Source organism: Peromyscus leucopus, chromosome X, assembly GCF_004664715.2.
Source record: "Peromyscus leucopus breed LL Stock chromosome X, UCI_PerLeu_2.1, whole genome shotgun sequence".
Classification (NCBI taxonomy): Eukaryota; Metazoa; Chordata; class Mammalia; order Rodentia; family Cricetidae; genus Peromyscus; species Peromyscus leucopus.
Genome location: NC_051083.1, coordinates 114,385,318 through 114,407,287, shown reverse-complemented (window position 1 = coordinate 114,407,287; position 21,970 = coordinate 114,385,318). Strand labels below are relative to the sequence as shown.

At 39.2% G+C, this 21,970-nt stretch overlaps 1 protein-coding gene across 4 annotated transcripts in view; it reads left to right on the top strand.

Annotated features, from left to right (window-relative positions):
- Enox2 (ecto-NOX disulfide-thiol exchanger 2) overlaps positions 1 to 21,970 on the top strand; it is a 288,302-nt gene that overhangs the window by 226,518 nt on the left and 39,814 nt on the right. For all 4 annotated transcript variants that reach the window (XM_037198912.1, XM_037198911.1, XM_028894264.2 and 1 more), the window contains 4 exons: positions 4,142 to 4,348; positions 10,486 to 10,719; positions 13,010 to 13,222; positions 15,739 to 15,845. In XM_037198912.1, coding sequence (XP_037054807.1) covers positions 4,142 to 4,348; positions 10,486 to 10,719; positions 13,010 to 13,222; positions 15,739 to 15,845 — 761 coding nt within the window. The remainder of the gene's footprint in view (positions 1 to 4,141; positions 4,349 to 10,485; positions 10,720 to 13,009; positions 13,223 to 15,738; positions 15,846 to 21,970) is intronic.

Genomic DNA, 21,970 nt, shown 5'->3' with positions numbered 1-21,970 from the left:
CCCTCTAAAGCATACTACCTGGTGTCTCAGTTTCTTTACCTGTAAAATAAGGTTATTGGTTTATATTAGCTTAGATACCTCTAGCTTCACTCAGCTGTAAAACTATAGTTACTACATTTTAAAAAACTACCATTCTAAGTATTTCTCTAGGTAAAACTCCTCAAAACATACTAGAAAATCAAAAGAAGGTTGCCTTGTAATACATGGAGCTTTTTACATTTGCTGGAGCAGGCAGAATACCTTAACAGTTAAGTACTTTGTCTCTGAAATAACACAGGCCTTGTTTCATAGCTCAGTTTTCCACCTCTTTTTAGCCATGACATGTTAGTAAGTAACTGAACCTCTCTGATCAAGAGTAGGCAACATAAGACCTAATGTAAAACTTCAATAGAATTTATTAAAGGGGAGAAGACCAAGCACTGGACTCCTATTCCCAGGATTTGGAGTATAGCAAAAAGATAGCTGCCTACAGCACCCATGCTTTTTCCACAGGATAGCTATCAAAGATTTCCTGCTTCTCAGTTGGTGGTTTTCTCCACTGAGAGAACAGAGCAATAGCATCTCTCAGCATGTCAGTTTCATCACGGTTTCTCCCTTCCACTGTAACACCTTCTGTATGGACAGGGTAGATTTTGAGTCTATTGGAAGGAACAGTGAATGAAGAATGAATGATGAAATGTCATCTGCTGCTTGTGTGCAGACACATGTGAAAACACCCAGGAACGAGAAAGAGCATTTTTTTTCACTTTGCCATATCAAAAGAGACAGAACCCATTTTGCCTCTGAAAGCTGGACTCTATAAAGAGAATTAAAATAAATGAGTAAATTGGGCATTAATAACAATTTTCCAGCCTTCTGATTGTTTCCAATTAGCTGAGATTACATTAAAAATGTGTCTGACCTGTACTGATTGTCTGTAAGGCCTACACTCTTGGACTGTCTAATGAAATCTACTCACAGACTTTGCATTGTATACATTCTGACAAACCAACTGAGTATTCTCTGATGCTCCTCTGAAAAGCAGGATGTTATGCAAATGGTTTTTGGTCCTTTGTGCTGCTCGCTGCCTCCCTTCTCAAAGACCAGCAATGGATTCTGATCCTAATACTGATAGTCTTAATACACTCCCCAGAGTGGATGCTTAGGTGTAATTAGAATTGCTAGAAGCTCCTCCTTTTCCATTACCAAAGATAGTTCTTTATTCTTCCAGATATCTTGCATCTTTACATGAACTTTTCTTTGTCACGATGCTGAGTGATGATTTAGGTACTACAGGGCCTAGCACATTACCTAATGAATAGGTAGAGTTTAAATTTGTCCTCCCGTGGGATTCTTATTACTGTGTACTGATCACGGTATTTCAATAAGATTAGAAAATCAGGCCTAGACAACAAAGACATTGAACTGTTAATTAATGAAGACAGTACAGCCCTTTCCCTGCTTACAGGCATGCACTTAAATCTCAGCAAATGCTATCAAAGAGGTCTTCTATATTTACTTAAGGAAAACAGATACATCCCTGGCATTCTTATCAGTATCCTTAGTGGATTTTATGCTCCACTACTTAACAGAAGTCACCACAAAAAAATTACAACATCTGAAGTATGGTTTCATCACAAAATGTTAACTCCCACAAATGTAGTCAGGGGATGGACATTTTCATTCTGGGTATTTTAGGTAACTTCAAGAATAACAACATATTCCTTAGTCTGCTAGTTGGCATAAACTAAATTCAAGTCATGTAACAAAAGTGATTTTTGCTTCATAAAAGCATTATTTACCATGCAGCTCCTTTAAAAGTAAGTTCCAGAAGCCCTTTTTATTCTAAAATAGGGCATTATTCTAAAACTTTTTGTTTGAAAATAACTCTAGCTAAATAGATGGTCTTGAAAATTCATTACCTATGTATACAGTGGCTTGGTTGTATTCTGTGGTCAAAGCTGCAGGCATCTTCATGACCATAAATTCCTCAAGCTCAGATTTATCCAGGTAAATCAAGGGGGTTTGTATTTCACAGGTCCAGGTCCTCACTAACACTGTACTCCAGACATATGGTAGAGTATTAAAAAGCACCAGATTGGGAATTAGGAGACCTAGGTTCTATAATAAATATTAACATTGTAATGACTACTATTTATTAGGAAGCTAAGAAGTGCTAGTGTTTGTACAACATCTAATATTGTCAATGTAGTATCAATAGTCATAAAAAGGTTTGAGATAGGGAATGCTATCGCTATTTAAAAAATTGAAAATGGAAGTTTTCATAGGTTGTGTGTAACTAACTTCTCCATGGTCACAGAGATACTGAGTAAGATTTAAATGCAGGTTTTGCTGTTCTAAGTTTAATGATATCTTTATCTAATGTGATGTCTTTGAATGAGACACTTCATTCAGCCAAGAATTTTCCTGTGTAATATCAGAAGTTCAGAATACTCAGTGACTTTCAGCCCTAACTATATACTAAGTCTGCCTGATAAGCTAAAAAAAAAAAAAAAAAAAAAAAAAAAAAAAAAAAAAAAGCACAGGCTATACCCTGAACTAATTAAATTGTGCTTATTGATATGGGACCAGGCATTATGTGCTTAACTCCCAAGTTGATTCTTTCATGCTACCAGAGTTAAGAATAACTGGAATTATGATGGCAACACTATTTTCCAGTTGTTAAAAACCCTAAGTCTAAAGCAATTTTCAACCCCTTTCTTACATTATTGCTAAATGACAGCATCACTTAGTAGTCATAAGTAAGATAGTTCAGACTGCTGCTCACTCTAACATGTTCTCTTTACCTGTAAACTTCTCATATGAAACACAAAAGGAAAAAATGAAACAGTGAGTTCTTAAAATTACAGACTTCAAAAGTTAGCAGTTTGTGAGTTCTCCCAATTTCCTCTTTATTAACTAAGTAGGGAAGGAGTGTCATCATGAAAACCTTGGTCTTCTCAGCCACCCCAGTAAGACAGGCAGCAGTAGCAAAGTGAGGTTAGTAGGGAAACTGCTAACCAAGGAAGCTCGCAAACCAACTGTTTGCCAGCTTGGCCAAGACTCAGGTAGAAGCTCCATCCTCATCTGTGAATGAGACTCATTTATTTTCACAAGGGAGCTGTAATCCCTGATTGTTGAGCTTCCAACTCTTGAGCTGGGAGAATTGTTCAGAGCTGAATCAGAAGAATGGATTACAAAAAATAAATCCTTGCAGACACAAACTAACACTAGGAAGAAAAAACAACAACAACAACAAAAAACATAGCCAAGATGCTTTGTTTTTTGGGGGGTTTTGAACTGTAGGATTTCACTTTAAAAAAAAATGCTTTGACACATATAAAGAGTAATAAGGAGCTGACAGATCCAACAAGCTTTATGTATACAATGAGTGGAAAGCACTTTTTAAGCAGAGGGAGAATCATCTCATTAGGGATGTTTTTAATGACTCTCTGTGGCAAGATTTATCTCACTTTAGTTAATGGTTTTCCCAGCAAGCTTAGAGTCTCTGCTGTCTTATGCCCCTTTAAAATGCTGCAGGATTGGCTTTGGACCTCACTACTCCAGCAAGAAATTAGAGGAACAGCTTATTTGTATTTATATTTTTAAATCCCTAAAAATATAAAAAGGGTTCTTTGTGCTCTAATTTGTTTAACCATGCTCTTCTAACTTACAGCTGCTTTTGTAAATATTTACCTTGTAATTGTCAAATTTGTCATGAACCACTTCTTTCAATAAACATAAATAGAATATAGTAACTGACATCTGAATTAAGCAGACTCTCTTATCAGGGACTTTAGGGGTATAGGCTTCTGAATGCAATTAGTTAAACTAAGTGAAATTTCCCCTCCTTACTATCCTTAATACAAATGGCCAAAAATTTGACATTACAGGCTTATCACAGCAAAAGTAAGGAACACAACTAAAGCTCTCTAGATGGGACAGACAGAAAGGGTCTTCATTCTATAGCAACCATAGTGACAAAAATCATCAGATAAAATGTTTTTCAGGATCGTGCAATAAATTTTCTGTGGAGCAGAGACAAGCACAGAGGCTATAGTTTTTGAGGGGACAATAAGACTATCTCTGAAAAAAGTCAGGTTTCAAAGAAGTCTGTCCCAAGAAATATTTTTATTTCAGATTTTTTTGCCTTCAAATTTAGATCTCCCACCACCTGCAACACGAGAGAGACCACCAGGATGTAAGACAGTATTTGTGGGTGGCCTGCCTGAAAATGGGACAGAACAGATCATTGTGGAAGTATTCGAGCAGTGTGGAGAAATCATTGCTATCCGGAAGAGCAAAAAGAACTTCTGTCACATTCGCTTTGCTGAGGAGTATATGGTAGACAAAGCCCTCTATCTGTCTGGTAAGTTGATATGTGCTGATTGTGCTCACAGAGCACAATGCACAGATCTGTGAGCACAGTATTTGGGTGATTAGCAGAAGTGTATAAATTAAAAGGGACTCCCTCTGCCCTAAAAGATGGAAAAGGCACGTTACCTCCTCCCCAACTGTCCTCCTTAAAGCCATCAGCAGTTCTAAACTATCTGAAAATAGCTAGACTTTACATGTGGCATTAAAGATGTGAATGATAGGCTCTGCCTCTCAGTGTCACATCCCAGTTCTTCCTGTACACATATCCCAAATACACAGTAAATTTTAGGTCCCAGAATGTGCCACAATGTTTTATGTCTATCCCTCTACTGTAATTATTTTGTCTATGTATGCCAATCCAACACACGCACGCATGCACGCACGCATGCACGCACGCATGCACGCACGCACGCACACTCGTACCCTAATGCTACAGCTCAGATGTAAACTCTCTGGAAATCTTTCTCTAATTTATCTGTTCAATATGTCCAAGATGGTTTACGTACCCTTTCCTGAGTGCACCCACAGCACTTTGTACTGTATTCTAACATGTCATCTATTACACCAGTCTAGAGCTCATGCTTCTACATCCATCTGATAAGGCACACTCACTACTAGTAATAATGATGGCTGATAGTAACAGTTACCATACGGAAGGGAAAGATAATAGAAAAGGGAGTGAAAGAGGGAAGGAGAGAATATATTTCTGAATCCTAGTGGGGATTCCAGAAAAGTAAAGGTAAATTGTATTTTACATTTATCAGTGGTGTGGTGTGGTGTGGTGTGGTGTGGTGTGGTGTGGTGTGTTGTGTGTCTGTGTGTGTGTGCGTGTGCACACGCATAGACACGTGTATGTGTCATGGCCTGCATTTCGAGGTCAGATAACAATTTACAGGAGTCAGTTCTCTCCTTCTATCATGTGAGTTTCCAAGGACCAAACCCAGTTCCTTGGCAGCAAGTGCCTTTGACAAAGAGAAAGCATTTGCTAGTGAACTGTTGTGGTAGCTTGAATGAAATTGGCCCCCATAGGCTCATATGTTTGAATACTTGGTCCCCAATTGGAGGAAATACTTGAGGATTGGGGGTGTAGCCTTACTGGAGGAGATGTGTAATTGGAGGCAGGCTTTGAGGTTTGAAAAGCTCATGACCTCCTAGTTAGCTCTCCCTACCTCCTACTTATAGATAAGAACGTAAGCTTTTAGCTATTACTGCTGCCTGCCTGCTGCCATGCTCCACACCATGATGGTCATGGCCTCTAACCCTCTGAAACTGTAAGCCCCAATAAACTCTTCTATAAGTTTCATTGGTTGTCATAGCAATAGAAAAGTCATTAAGACAACAGTGGAACAAAGAAACATAAGAGCAAAATTACAAAATTAGAAAAAATTGGCAAACATTCAAGAGACTGTCAGTGGTTGTTTGTATATTAAGCAGGCATGAGAGAGGGTTGGAAAACATCAGTTGTTAGCCTACATTGAAAGGTTTAGCAACTGGGTTTTTACTCCATAGGTAATAGGGAGTAAGGAAGACAATTTTGAACAAGAAAAGGGATTGTCTCTGAAAGATTAATCTGGCTTTTCTTTGTAAAAGTGGATTAGAGGGAAGAAGAGAAAAGAGAGGAGGTCAGTTTAAAGCCTGCTGCAATAGGCCAGGGAAAAGGTATATAGAATTTGCAAAAGTAGGCTAGTAGCCTGGGGAAAGGGGCAGGGGGGTGTGAGATGCAGAATGCTCTTATTACAGTTGCTAAGTGCTACAGAGTCGAACTACTGAAGATTGGACAGTATTTAGCAACAATAACAGAGCAGTCCACAATAGACTATTTTAATGAGAAGGTGAGGGTTTCCAAAGCCCTAAATAGTTAGACATAAAAGAAAACATACTGTTTGGGAGGCACCCATCTGAACATGACTGAAATCTATTCTCTGTTTACATTCACCTCCTACAAACATCCGCAGGGCTGCCAAACGGAAGGAGATGACTGGCAATCAGTGTTGTGGAAATAACTAAATTTTGCCCTTTAAATTTGAGCATTCTCCTGGGGAAGGTCACAGATGCCACAAATCTCTTGAATGAGATTCTTCTTTTATTATAAATTACAAAAGAATGTGACAAAAAGAAAAAAATGACAAAAACCTATTCTGAAAGATGTTGCAGGAATGTCGGAAGAATCAGTTTTTTTGGAGTCTAAGCACCTTTGGGTCTACCTAACCCATAGCACCATAACATCTTTACTGGGGTTTATAGGGCTTGCTTAGCCTCATCTCTTGTGTAATTCATTTGTGACTCCACTTTTCTAATGGCTTAGATGATCAGTAAAATGAATCGGTATGCAAGTATCCCACCAAACTGTAAAGGGTCTTAAGTTTGTTGCTAAAACGTAGTTATTGTTCTAAAATATATGTGTCACCCTTTGTGCTACTAGTCATTAACTATTATAACACTAATAGAAACATATAGGTATGATCATGGACATATAATTCTAAATATAATTATGCAGTGTGTGATATATGATACAGATATGAAATCACCATCATGAAAAGAATTAACATACCCTCCACTCCCTAAAGCTTCCTTTGTCCCTCTTTTGTAATTCCTTCACCCCTCTTATTTCATTGTCAAGCAGTCACTTATCTGTTCTTTATCAGATTACGATGCATTTCTAAGAACTTCCTGTAAGTGGAATTATACATTATGTATGCTCTTCTTTCCCTTGCGGAGATTCAGATTTCCATTTGGTGTCATTTCTCCACTGCTTGAATTTCCTTTAACGTTTTTCATAGCATATGTCAGTTCTGATGACCTCTTTCAGAATTGTATGTTTCAGAAAGAATGAGTCTTAGCATTCAGGAGACTAAGGGAGGAGAATGGTGAATTTCAGCCCAGCCTAGGCTACATAACAAGAACCTGTCTCGAAAGGAAAAATGACTATTTTTGTTTGAGAAATATATTTTTTATTATATCTTTTGTTTTTGACATTATACTTACATCATTTCCCCCTTTCTTTTTTCCAAACATCCCATATAGCTTTCTTTGCTCTCAAATTCATGGCCTCTTTTTCATTAACTATATACTTACATGCATATATGATTAAACAAATATTTTCTACATACAACCTGCTTAGTGTGTATAATGTTACTTGTATGTATGTTTTCAGGGCTGATTTTGTATTAGATGACCAACTGGTGGAGATACACACTTTTTTATTCTTATAAATAATGCTCTTGAGCTTTGTTCTGAAATGAAAGTATGAGACTTGGGAAATCTTTATCCTTTTAAGGGTTGCTTTCTAAGCGCTGTTCAGCAGGACCTAAGTAAGCCTAAAGCTAATTTTTCTTTGCTATTAAGGCAAAACCTTTCTGATTACCCAGTGCTCTGTTATGTATGAGTTTTTGTCCTCTGTCTGGTGGTAAAAGGAGCTATTTCTGGAACTGTGAGCGCTCCAGAGATTGCAACTTCTAATGTTCAGATGGTTTCCACTTACCTGTATACACATCAGTATCCCGATAAATTATTGTGACAGTCTCTGAAGGTCTCTTCTACAGATCTCTTAAATTCTTTCCCTGTGCAAACTCCTTCCTTTTGATACTCTGCATTATGAACTCTGTTTACCGTAGTCTTCACAGAATCCCAGGGAAGAACAGCAGGCTGAATCTGAACTTCCCATTCTGCACTAAAGCCTGGAAACCTCTGCACTGTAGCCTAGGGCAATCATAGGGAACATCTCATGTGATTGTCTCCCACTGCTCACTGCCTTCATGGTCCAGTATCTTAAACACTATTGTTTCATATGTTTACCTTTTTTTCCAAGACAGGGTTTCTCTGTGTATCCCCCCTGGCTGTCTTGGAACTTGCTCTGTAGATCAGGCTGGCTTGAATTCAGAGATCTCCCTGCCTTAGCCTCCCAAGTACTGGGATTAAAGGCATGTTCCACTGCTACCACTGGGATGTGTTTATTTTTTAAGGAGGGAGATAAATGTGACCTCCCCCACACCTGCGCCCCCATTGCTTATCAAGGAACAAAGTCTATATTGGGCATTACTCAGTGGAATAGAAGAAAGCTCAATAACTCTGCAAATCTGACATCCTAGATTCGAGTTCTAACTCTGCCAGTTGCACTCCACCCCCACCCCTACCCCCCAGGACCAACTGCTTAACCTGTCTACCTTCTCTGCTTATCTTTCTCTTTGGTAAAATGTTTGCCATATAGTTTGCTAAGAATGACATGAGACGGATGTATATATAAGTATCTGTCTGAGCTCTCCCGAAACACAAAATGTACTAAACCATATCTTACTAGGTTGTCAAGAAACTTTGCTTAGGTGATATAACTGGCACAAAAAGTACAAGTAGGAAGTCGGTCCTGATTTTCTAAATCCAAGTTCTCTATGACTGTTCTAATTAGTATCCCAAACTATGTACCACTAAGTTATATACCAACCCCCATCTATTTCATTTCTCTCCCAGGAAGAAAGTAGTCCAGAGTTCCCAATTACATCCAGGAAACAATTTTTAAAATTTAAATTACAAGCTAATGAATTTTCATTTCACTAAAATTCTATAGGATGATAAAACTTACATTTGTGAAGTTATCTAAGAACACTATAGTTGGGAAATGCCATTTCTATTTTTCCCAGCTCTTGGTACAATATAAGGCTCATCTTTTCCTTGATGTTGTTTTGTTTTACCTTACTCTTGCATTTGTGTGCAAATGTATGATGTGTGTATATATGCATGAGCACATTTGTGTGTGTGAAGGTGAGCATGTGTGTCAGCCCTTGTCCTCCACCTCATTTGAGACAGGATCTCTTATTCACAGCTGTGATGCCATGGTAGCTATCAATTGAGCTCCTGAGGATCCCCACCCCCCATCTCCTTCTCCCATCTCCCCATAAGAGCATTTGGATTACAGATATTTGCTACCATGCCTGGCTTTTTATGGGGATTCTGAGATTTGGGGGGATTTGAACTCAGTTCTTCAGTTATACAGCAAGTGCTTTACTTACAGAACCATATCCCTGAGCTCCAATGCTCACTCTTGATGTCATGTCAGATGGCAAAGTAGAGATCATCCAAACCCATAGAATAGAAAACTGTTATTAAACATGTGTTCTGCATGGTCTGGAGAATGATCTGTGATAGCCATACTTTCTGTTTTTAATGACTAAGTTTATTAAGTATATGATAAGCCAAAGAAAAGAAGAAAAAGAACAAAATACCATCAAATTTAGTACTTGAAATACCCAAAAGAAATCCACTGGGAAAGCTCCATTGAGTCCCAGGCAGAGCAGACTGTTCTCTTAGATAAGGACTCCAAGTAAAAGAACATCAGCACTAAGGTAACATGCTAAAAATGGAGACTTAACACCTTGTCTCGAAAAACCAAAAAAAAAAAAAAAAAAAAAATGGAGACTTAAAACATCGGCAGAGATCCCAAAAAGACTCCTGGACAGAACAGAATATTTCCTTGAGTGAGACTTCCAAGTTTTTTTTTTTAAAGGCAACAGATAGAGATAGCATCATCAAAGTGGGCCAACAGAGCATCCATCAGAAGCCAACTGGAGGAGGAAAGTTGAACCAGTCAGCTGGAGTTCCCAGTTAAGCTTTGTCTCATGGGTGAATCTATGGCTGAACTTCTGGATCCTCTTTCCCACTGTAGATACTTTTATGTCTTGGGATAAATAATAGTAACATCTGTTGGAAATGATTTACCATCTAGTTGCTCTGAGGGGTATAGTGCTTTTTACTCTTGGACTGTTTAGCAGTTCTTTTCCGTCCCTGTCACAGAGTGGAAGTGGGCAGCCTAGCCCCAGACAACAGGCTTCAGAGGACACTTTGAGACACATAGAATTGGGTCTGACATGGGGGAAGGAGAGGCAACTCCATTTCCAGTTCTGTCTTCTCAGTAAGTTCAATAGACACATGATAACTTACCAGTACAGTGTACATTACAAAGTGAGATTGGAATCTACGTCCTTTGATGATTCACCTTGATAGCACTGAGAGAAAATTTGGTATTGTGTGATCGCTTAAAACTACTCAAACTATCTCTAAGACACTGAACTTAGAAAAGTACGTATAGTTGTTGGCTAACTAGTCTCTTCTCCCTTCCCCTGTTCTCCTTTAATTTAGGTTACCGAATTCGTCTGGGCTCTAGTACTGACAAGAAGGACACAGGCAGGCTCCATGTTGACTTTGCCCAGGCTCGGGATGACTTGTATGAGTGGGAGTGTAAACAGCGCATGCTAGCAAGAGAGGAGCGGCACCGTAGACGGATGGAGGAGGAAAGACTGCGTCCACCATCCCCACCCCCAGTGGTCCACTATTCAGATCATGAATGCAGCATTGTTGCTGAGAAACTAAAAGGTATAGAAGGCATTCAAGCTCCATGATTGAATGAACTTTTTTCTTGGGAAATTGTGATAAATATCATTGTGCTGTTTGGAGTTACCCTTTCAATTTCTGGCTAATAGATCCTAGCATTTCTTGTGTTGGAGGCTTGCTGATAGTACCAAGTAACTCTAGAAACAGGAAATGTGTCCATACCACATGTGTCTCTGTTCCTTCATTGTCTCAGAGGTTGGCATTTTTCTATCCAGACATCAGATAACTAAGAAGAAATATTTTCCCACTTACCACACTAGAAAATTTGAGGTGTGATTCATGGTTTAGGACCTACATGTGCCCCCTTTCTTTGTGGGCACTAGTAAGATTTGAATTTTCAATCAGTGAGTACATCAACATGATAGAACCGGATATGACCCTGTGAAATTCCGGTAAAGTCCTCATTTTCAAGATGTCAAAATGAGCTGCTATAGTGGGGCATGCTTGTAATGGAAGCTGAGGCAGGAGGATCACCAAGAATTGCAGGCCAGCCTGGGTTATAGAATGAACTCCTATCTCAAAAATAAATAAACAAAAAAAAAAAACAAGATGGCAAAATGGAGGCCCAGAAATTAGTCACCATGTGTATTGATTACCCTGAAGACTTAGCTACTACCCAAGAAGAGAAGTCTTTATCGTTGTTAAAGGCCAGGTTATTCTGCAAAGCATCTATGGAGACATCTAAATATTGGTAAGCCAAACTCCTTTTTCTTTAGTTTTGATTCCTGTTCTTGCTTGATTCTTAGAGCTGCTGTGCTAATTTGGCATTAATCACCTTGCCTGTTCTCTTATCTTAGTCACTCAAATCCAGTCTCTCATTTTCTGAATACAGTTGATTTTATTGAATGAATGCTGCTGTCCCATTGATTTACTGATGACACTGACCCAGCTCTAATGATATGAATTCTCCTGCTTCTGTGTGCTTTCATTTCAGCAAGATCCTGCTAATTCTACTTTCTAAATAAATAGGTCGCACTTGCCAAACTTGTTTACATCACATTTAAGAAACCTCTTTGGATTGATTTTGACTTTCTAAAAGGGAAAAACAGAAAGCATAGCATCCCGAACTGAACAGAAATAATGGCACATTTTGAAACACTAGAGAAGCTTTCACAATGGTGAGATGCCTGTTCCAAGACTTGTCTATTCACATGACACCAAACAAGACATTTTACATTAAAAAAAAAAAAAAGAATGTGCTGGTTGCACAGCCCTCAAGAGAAGCACAAGCAGCATCAACATAAAAGACTGTATCCAAGTACTGAAATGAAAAGCTGCTACATGGGGAAGACTCGTCTACCATTGTTGTCTGCACTGAAAAATAAGGGCAGGGGGCAAGAAAATAAAATTGCACAGCAAGATATTAGCCAGAGCGGGATGTGAAGCTCTAGAATGCGGTTTCAATGGGATGCCATTAGAGTCTTTCCCGCAACTCCGTCAAAACAGAATATGTAAGTAGCTAGCTGGGGAAGGAGGCCTGGAAGGTATGGAAGAGCAGTGCTGCTCGATTAACATTACAGGATGGCTCCTGGTAAACTGCAGAAATCTACTTAAAGGCAAGAGAAAAAGGATGTGAGGACACATGGAAATGAAAAGGTCAAAATAGATGATGACTGGGACTGAGTGGAAGGATGAGGAGCTCTGGGTTGGATTCCAGAGAGCTATTACAAAAGGTTGAAGATACAAATGCTTGTATATAAAGAACCATACATTGGACTCTTTCCTTGGGCCTTTCCATAATTATGATAACATGTATCCAGGGTAAAGGTACTGACATATCCAACTTACATGCAACATTTTCACTGACTTTTCCTTATTAAAATGCAAGATTATGGAATTGTAAAATTCCCTCATTGTTAATTTCCCCCTCTCTGTGGGTGTGTGTGCAGGCCTGCATGCATGCTTGTGTGTCTGTCTGTCTCTGTCTCTCTTCCTTTCCCTCTCTCGCTCAAATAATCCGATAAATTAAGAAATTCTCAATACATGGAAACAATCATTGTGTGTGTGTGTGTGTGTGTGTGTTGTGTGTGTGTGTGTGTGTGTTACAACCCCAGAAATTTTAGGAAGAAGCCATCCTCTTTCTGAAGCTCTTCATAAGCCATAACCAGTCTACCTGTGTGTGCATGTGTGTACATGTGAGCTTCCTTACCTTCATTAATTCATATAACTGCAACTGCCAAAATCCCTGATGACCTCCTTGCCAGCATCTTGGGAACAATCGATTGAGATTTTGTCACTGCAGCGGTTTTCAAAACAGACTCCTTTGTTTCAGATGATTCCAAATTCTCGGAAGCTGTGCAGACCTTGCTCACCTGGATAGAGAGAGGAGAAGTGAACCGCCGCAGTGCCAACCACTTCTACTCCATGATCCAGTCAGCCAACAGCCATGTCCGCCGCCTGCTGAACGAAAAAGCTGCCCATGAGAAAGAGATGGAAGAAGCAAAAGAGAAGTTCAAGCAGGCCCTTTCTGGAATTCTTATTCAGTGTAAGTGGAAGTTAAAGTTCTGCTGAATGGCTGAGAGATCCCGTCACTTCATCACCACTTGCCCTACACAGGATCCAAGGGCTGCAAAGCTATGTATTTCAAGTGGCTAGATAGCCTTCCTAGCTGCCTTGGGCTCTCCTTATATCAGTGTTTCTCAACCTTCCCAGTGCTGCGACACTTTAATCCAGTTCCTCATGTTGTGGTGACCCCCAACCATAAAATTATTTTTGTTGCTACTTCATAACTATAATTTTGCTACTGTTGTGAATTGTAAATATCTGATATGCAAGATAGCTGATATATATCCCCTGTGAAAGAGTCATTTGATCCCCCAAAAGAGTCATGACCCACATGTTGAAAACCACTACCTTGTATTGTCAAATGCCAAAGCCCGAATTTCACAGGCCACATGTGAACACCCTATTTCTATTTTCTCTGGTTTAGCTTCTTCAGCTCTGCAAAAGCACTGGGATGTAGGTAGGCAGTAGCTCATCCTTTTATAACCCTGGTCCTCAGTAGAGGATTAGATATTTTATTGCTGAAGTTAGAATATGATGTTAGGATTTTATGGCTGTGTGTCTTCAGATTTACACAATTATCATCATGTAATATGCTGTTTAGGAACTTGTGGTAGTAAATAGTATTATATTTTCCCAAAATGATTGCATAAAAATAAATTTGCTACTTCTACATTTTCAATTTAGTTTTCTTCCATTATCTTTACTAGATATGATAGATACCATAGAGGTGAGGAGCCATTGAAATGGCCATTTTTAGTTATACCACTTCAGATCTATCTAAGTTCTGTTAAATGAGGTAGATCAGATAAACTCTCAAGTAAATTTTTTGTTCACCATGTAACAAAATTATATGATCACATCTTTTCAATAAGGAGCTATATTCACCTTAAGAATTGGGGCAGTTTTATGATTTTGCTTTTAAGCAGTTATGGTCCACTCTTCCTGTACTTTTCTCTCCATACTTGACTCAGATATACTTGGGAGTAAGGAGTTCCTCCACTTTTGCTCGTACTTTGGAAGTATATATAGACATAAAATCCAAGAGAGGAAAGCACATATCTTCAGGACTTCAGAATAAATGGAAAAAGAAAGCAGCAAGAATTGTGGGAATCCTTAAATCTTTGCAGCACAGTGAAAACCTGACTGTAAAGATAAAAAGTCCTATCTCTGCATTTTCTTGCTGTGAGAAGCAGGAGTTCTTCTCCTGCTTTTGTTTCTTCCCAAATACTCTTATTCAAGTTTCTCTTCACTTGAGCCAGAGAGATGGCTCAGCAGGTTAAAGAGGATGAAGTCTGAGCCACAGAGCCAACATAGTGGGATGAGAAGACTGACATGTGTGTGTGTGTGTGTGTGCGCGCGCGCGCGCGCGCACGCACACACACACACACACACACACACTAGTTAGCAAAAAAAGATTTGTGTATGTTTCCCCTTTTAACAGTTAAGGAACCTTGAAAGATATTCTCTAGGACTGTATTCACAAAGATTTCTTTCATAAATTTTTCTCGAGTCAACAAGCCTATGTAGGTGTACTTAATATAGATCAACCATATTATATTTTGATTTGATGCTTCTGGTTAAACATAACTTGGAGTAGTGAAAACCAAATTTTCCTTGAAGTTAAGCATTCCACTTTATTTCAGAGGGCTACTTAATAAAAGGAAACGGTGAATCTGAGTAACACACAATCATATATATGTATGAAAATGTTATAACGAAACCCATTGTTTTATATGCTATCTACAGATTAATTTACAATGATATTAAATAAATTAAATAACCCAGTAGTATAGTTTGCTTCCATGCTATCCAGAGTTCATAGCACTCAACTAAATACAAAATTTGAACCTAAACTACATTTATTTTGACTCTTGATCTCTTTTCACCAAAATGAATACACAATTTTTGCATTAAAAACTTTGCTCATCATCACACCCCGAACTAGGAGTTTCTTCTTCCTGTATATTGATGTCTCTTTCCTTGAGTCTCTTTTAAAATAGTAGTACCTGTTCTGATTTGAATGTGAACTGCCCCCATAGGCTCATGTGTTTGAACTCTTGGTCCCCAGTTGGTGGTGCTGTTTTGACGGCTGTGGAACTTTTAGCTGATACAGCTTCACTGGAGGCAGAAGATCACTGAGAGCATCTGTCCTGCCCCACTTCCTGTCTGCTCTGTGTTTCCTGACTGCCATAGACTGACCGCCTCACACTCTTTCCACCATGCCTTCCCTGCCATAATTAAATGTATCCCCTCTTAAACTGTGAGCCAGAATAGACCCTTCCTCCCTTCAGTTGCTTCCTGTCAGAATTTATCACAGCCATGAGAAAAGTAACTAATAAAGTTCCTTGGCCCATGGAATCTTATCTAACTTCAGTCACAGCCTGGTTTGTGTCATAACAACTTGATGAAGCAAGTCTCATGTTTCTGTTTATTTTCTCTCTCTTTTTCCATCCCTGGATGATTTGGCCTGATCTGACTGCTGATTTGATACTGCAGTTGAGCAGATAGTAGCTGTGTACCATTCTGCTTCCAAACAGAAGGCATGGGACCACTTCACAAAAGCCCAGCGTAAAAACATCAGTGTTTGGTGCAAACAAGCTGAGGTTGGTAACTTTCTACTCGGGGAGCTCCTCATGGGGACATTTTCCTTCCTTAACAAGTTATTGATTTGGAGTTTAACCAGAATTAAATAGTGCCAAGCTCCCATGGGCATAACAAGGCCCTAATGAAACACTGAAATGTGTTCTATACCCTGTCAACATCCAGACCACCTGCTGTCAAAAGGGTAATAAATGTGCACATACTGCCTTAAATGCATCCTGCTGGATAGAAATCTTAGTAGTGAAAGTGTAGCTGGGATAATTGTAAGTTTACTTCTGCACACTAACTAGTCTTGAGTACAACAATCGTTACTGACCTCTGCTTCTAGCATTAGTAATATTAGTACTGTCTTCCATTTAGTAGAGTGCATTGACAGTTGAGGCTAGAAGCTGTTTGCTGGTACTTTGGAGCAAAAACATTTCTGAGCTTCTTTTATCAAATCTGTCCAGCTGTCTCTATAGGTTGGAGATTTAAATGGAAGAGAAGACCGTGATTTCAGATCAAGGTCGACACATACCCTCGGCTTGTGCTCAAGTAAATCTTTAACATAACACTACAATATGTGTAATATGATTAGGTTATTAGCCTGAATCTGAAGTCTGAGCACAGGGGAGGTTTGTTCCCACTGAGCTACCTGTGGAAATGTCTTCATAGGTATCTCAGGTTCTTTTGTGCCTATAGGAAGCCTCTTTCCCTGTGCCTGATTTTGTGTGTGTGTGTGTGTGTGTGTGTGTGTGTGTGTGTGTGTTTGTGTTTGTGTGTGTATAGCAACTTTTTCGACTTCATCTATTGTTTGTTTGGCTATTGTGGTAAAAAAAAATTAATTGTATCCATAGTATTAGTTCTCATGTTCTTGTTTCTCTTTTTCCATGCTGGCAATTGAACTCAGGGACCTGTATATTCTAGACAGACACCTTTCCATGGAGCTACAACCTCAGTACCCAACACTTACTTTCATAAAGTACTTTGCACTGGTTATCTCACCTAAGTGTAAGCCTTACAGTCAATGTAGTGTGATGCAGACTACTTATGGAGTGAGAGTCTAACAGAAATTCAAGTATCAGCTTTTGTTACATTTGTAGCTTAGTGGATTGAGCAAGTTTTTCAGCATCTCTTGATCCCTATTTCTTTACCTGTTAATTGGTGATGATAATAATGAAACCAATTTTATAAGATTAAATGTTTAAGAAATGTATAAGCAGTTTGAAAATGTAAATGGTGTTATTTCAATTTATTATTAACTCAATACAGGATAATGAGTAGGTGTAGAATCCATGTTTTGCATGTAATAAAATTGAAATGCATAAATGTTAAGTGATTTCACAAAATTACACAAGTAGGAAGCTGAGTAGAAATTATTCTTCTCTGATCTCTGCTACAGAATTTCATGTAGTTTTGAACAGGTCATCTAATCTCTGTGAGACTTAGTTTCCTAGCCTTTGAAATGAAGACAATATTCTGTCCAAACTGTCCTCTGTGAATAGGTAAGCAATTTGTATGGGAACAGCTTAAAACCTTAACAAACATTTAAGGAAAAATAAGCCAAACCTTGGTCCTAAACTTGTAGTCTGTAACACATCAGTTATAGCTCAGGAGAGAAACTGGGCATGACCAAGAAATCTCTTGAAGACATCTGTCCAGTGAGTGTACAGAATCATAAAAAGCTAACAGCATCTTCATTAATTTTTGATCACTAGCATCATGTTGGCACTCAAACATTTTCAATTTTGGAAACATTTTAGATTTTGAATTTGGTGGATTAGTAATTCTTAACCTGCATTAAATACCTCCCTTCCCTTTAATACACATAATCCTGCATACCTTTTAGATGTTCTGAGATCTAAGCTGCTCAGAAGGAAGGGACTGACTTCTCGAGGTAACAACTATCAGGCAATAACATATTCCCCAAAGCACATGTGGTACCACACACTTGTAATCAATCACATCAGGCTGAGGCAGGAGGATCATGCATTCAGTGCCATCCTAAACTATATAGTGAACCCTTATCTCAAAAGATTTCCCCATCAAGGCTCTGTATATATCAAGCCTGACTACCTAGGGAGTATATACTTTGTACTTCCATTAAATTAAGGTCATAGTAAAGATGGTTGTTGTGGTGAACGGGACATTTCTCAGAGCTCTAGAAAATTGAGCATCATACGCCCCATTACACAGTATTTTTGTAAAGCCTCCTTGGCAGGGGGCAGTGATAAGATACATGGGCATTATGATTTGCCAAGAGCTACATGTTCCATCTGTGCCTTATTGACCAAACCTGCTTCCTGGGTATTTGATTGGGTTCAGTCAAGACCCACCTTCCTCAGTCTTGGTAACTGAAACTACTACTGATAGTGAGACATAGCTAGCTCAGGACTTTCCTCGGGCTTTATATTCAAAAGGGAGACATAGCTTGTGGCCTTCCTTTGAGCTTGCCATCCCTAAACCCCAAAGAGTTCTTCCATTTTATATCGCTGTCTCTTGAATTGTGGTTTGGTTTTCCTATTATTTTTCTTTTTGCTTTCAACTCTGTAAATTCTCTACTGGTAGCAGACCACTAAGAAGACTCAAAAGATGGGCCCTATGGGAAGTGAAAAAAGCTATCCTCTTAAGATGTGGCTGCCTTTTAGCACCCCACTGAAAATCAGAACAACTCAAAAGTCAGGCGTTTCATCAAGTTAGAAGTTCTGACAACTTCTCCCCAGTTGCCTCAGGGAACGAATCAGCTGGTGGAAGCCTCATGTCAGAAGGTACTCATTCCTTGTCTCACTGTCATGCATCTACCAGTATTCTTATTCTGCTGAGTGAGTGATAGAGAGAGCATAAATTTAGAAAAATCCATCTTTGAGGAACTTAGATAGGATGAAAGTACTAGTTTGGCAATGAGTCTTTTGAATTCCTTTACTTTCGTGGTTTGGCTCCTAGAAATGAAGCAGAAAAGAGATGCTAAGAGAGGGCCAAAGCCCTTCCTGTTGCTGGAGGGCTTCTCTCCAGGTTCCACCAAGCCCCACAGTCCCACAATCCACGTATAAAATAATCACTCAGACGCTTATATTACTTATAAACTGTATGGCCGTGGCAGGCTTCTTGCTAACTGTTCTTTTATCTTAAATTAACCCATTTTTATAAATCTATTCCTTGCCACGTGCCTGGTGGCTTACCGGTGTCTTTACATGCTGCTTGTCCTGGCGGTGGCTGCAGTGTCTCTCCCTCCTTCTTCCTGTTCCCCCAATTCTCCTCTCTCCTTGTCCTGCCTATACTTCCTGTCTGGTCACTGGCCATCAGTGTTTTATTTATATAGAGTGATATCCACAGCACTTCCCCTTTTCTTCTTTTTTTTTAAAAGGAAGTTTTTAACTTTAACATGGTAAAATTACATATAACAAAACAATTATCAAGCAAGAATTACAGTTACAATATTAAAGATGTCCTATCTATCTTATATTTGTAAGTTTAAGGTTTTATATCTAATTTATCTTTTTATCATAACTGACAAAATTACAACTATCTAGTTTTCAACCACATCAAAGACCTGAGAAGGAACATAATGGTACCTGAGAAATGGTAGATGGATGCAAGCAACTTTTGGGAATCTTGCAAGAGTAGACCAAGACAGCTGGCAGCCTGGACAGTCACCTAATGTTTCTCAGCATTGTTGGTGCATTCAAATTGGCTACAGGCCTAGAGTATCTGACAGACCATTTTCAGAAGCAGGAATTCTGAAAGACCATCTTACCCTGTCTTGGCAGAGTACAGTGGTCACTTTCCTTGTGTCCCGCTTGTCCAGAAAGGACAGCATTGCATTCGTACTGTCAGCAGTTGAGGCAAGGGCAGTTCTTTGCCCAGTAGGCAATTTTGTGCCAAGAAGACAAACTTCCAAATGGAAATGTCTTAGAAGCCCAACATTCTCTCGGGATCAAATTGGTGCAGCCAGGAACAATTGTGTCTCACGTCAACAGAATTCTAAGTTATTTAAATGCCATATTCTCTAGGTCTATGAAGTGTTTGAAGATTACCTATCTATCTGAAATATATCTATGTATACCTAAAAGACTTAACTAACATGGCTACAAATATGATTATCATAGATGACTAATTATTAATCTATTTTTTAATTATCCATTACAATTTTAAATGAGTTACATAAACTTAATACCTCAAACAAGAATAGAAATATATATATATATATATACATATATATATATATACAGTATAACAAAATTAACTTCAAGTTTGTATCAGTAAACTAAAATTTATACCAATGTAAAACATTTTAAACAAGTTGTTCTTTAAAAGTAGGTTCATTAATCTACTCTTTTATCATATCATCTCTATATCCTCCTATATATCTATATCATATCCCCTTTTCTTTTTTAGAAAGAGATCACATTTATAATCAACCTGTTTTTAAAAAAAAATATTGGTTTTTCTCTGTCCCACACCAGAGGGCTCTTCTGATTTGGGACATAAGACTCTCTTAACCATTTTTTTAAAGCAATATGTCTGGGTTTAGAGGGATAGTGAGCCAATTCCACCTCTAAAGCCAGCTTGGTATATTTGGGAATTTGGGCATAGCATCTCTTACTACTTCCTGCTGGAGGGGGGTGCTGTATCTTATGGGGATGCAAAGAAAATTTTAGGCCTATGGGGTAGTCCTTGAGGTTGTATTGTGTGAACCAGTTGCCTTGAAACTGCTCTGGATGTTAGATTATCTGGGCCATGGTGTTATTGGAGACCTTTCCGGGGATCTTGGCTGGTGAAACCTGATATATCTTAATCTGGAAGAAATCCATAGCCTCTGGATTTCTGTGGAAACAAAAGCAAAACCTCTTTTCCAAAGCAACATATCCTTACATCCAAATTTTGAAGTTAAGGTACCTTTAAAATATACATATTGGTTTAATTTAACATCTTTTTCTTTTTTTATTTCTTTTTTTTTTTTACAATACTATTCAGTTCTACATAACAGCCACAGACTCCCCCTTTCTCTCCCCTCCTGCCCCACTCCCCCAAGGACTGGGATCGACCCGATAGACTCAGTCCAGGCAGGTCCAGTCCCCTCCTCCCAGACCGAGCCAAGCATCCCTGCGTAAGTCCCAGGTTTCAAACAGCTAGATCATGCAGCGAGCCCAGGACCTGGTACCACTGCCTAGATGCCTCCCAAACAGATCAAGCCAATCAACTGTCTCACCTATTCAGAGGGCCTGATCCAGTTGGGGCCCCCTCAGCCTTTGGTTCATAGTTCATGTGTTTCCATTCATTTGGTTATTTGTCCCTGTGCTTTATCCAACCTTGGCTTCAACAATTCTCGCTCATATAAACCCTCCTCTTTCTCACTAACTAGACTCCCAGCGCTCCACCAGGGGCCTAGCCATGGATGTCTGCATCCAGATTCCTCAGTCCTTGGATGGGTTTATGGCACAACTATTAGGGTGTTTAGCCATCCCATCACCAGAGTAGGTCAGTCCCGGCTGTCTCTCAGCCATTGCCAGCAGTCTTTTGTGGGGGTATCTTTGTGGATTTCCGCGGGCCTCTCTAGCTCTTTTCTTTCTTCCTTTTCTCATGTGGTCCTCATTTACCATGGTCTCCTATTCCTTGTTCTCCCTCTCTTTTCTTGATCCAGCTAGGATCTCCCATTCTCTTTCCCTCGCCCCTCGCCCCTCATTGCTCCCACTCATGTCCAGGCTGTTCATGCAGATCTCATCCATTTCTCCGTGTCTTTCTTGGGGTCCCGTTTTCCGGGTAGCCTCACTGGTGATGTGAGTAGCAGTCCAGTCATCCTTGTTCCACATCTAGCATCTTCCTATGAGTGAGTACATACCATATTTGTCTTTCTGAGTCTGGGTTACCTCACTCAGGATGATTTTTTCTAGATCCATCCATTTGTCTGCAAACCTCATGATGTCATTGTTTTTCTCTGCTGAGTAGTATTCCATTGTGTATATGTGCCACAATTTATTTATCCATTCTTCAGTTGAAGGGCATCTAGGTTGTTTCCAGGTTTTGGCTATTACAAACAATGCTGATATGAACATAGCTGAGCAAATGCTCTTGTGGTGGGGCATAACATCTTTTTCTATCAAATTTTTTTTTGCAGTTAAAAATCCCAAAGACAACACAATCCAGATTT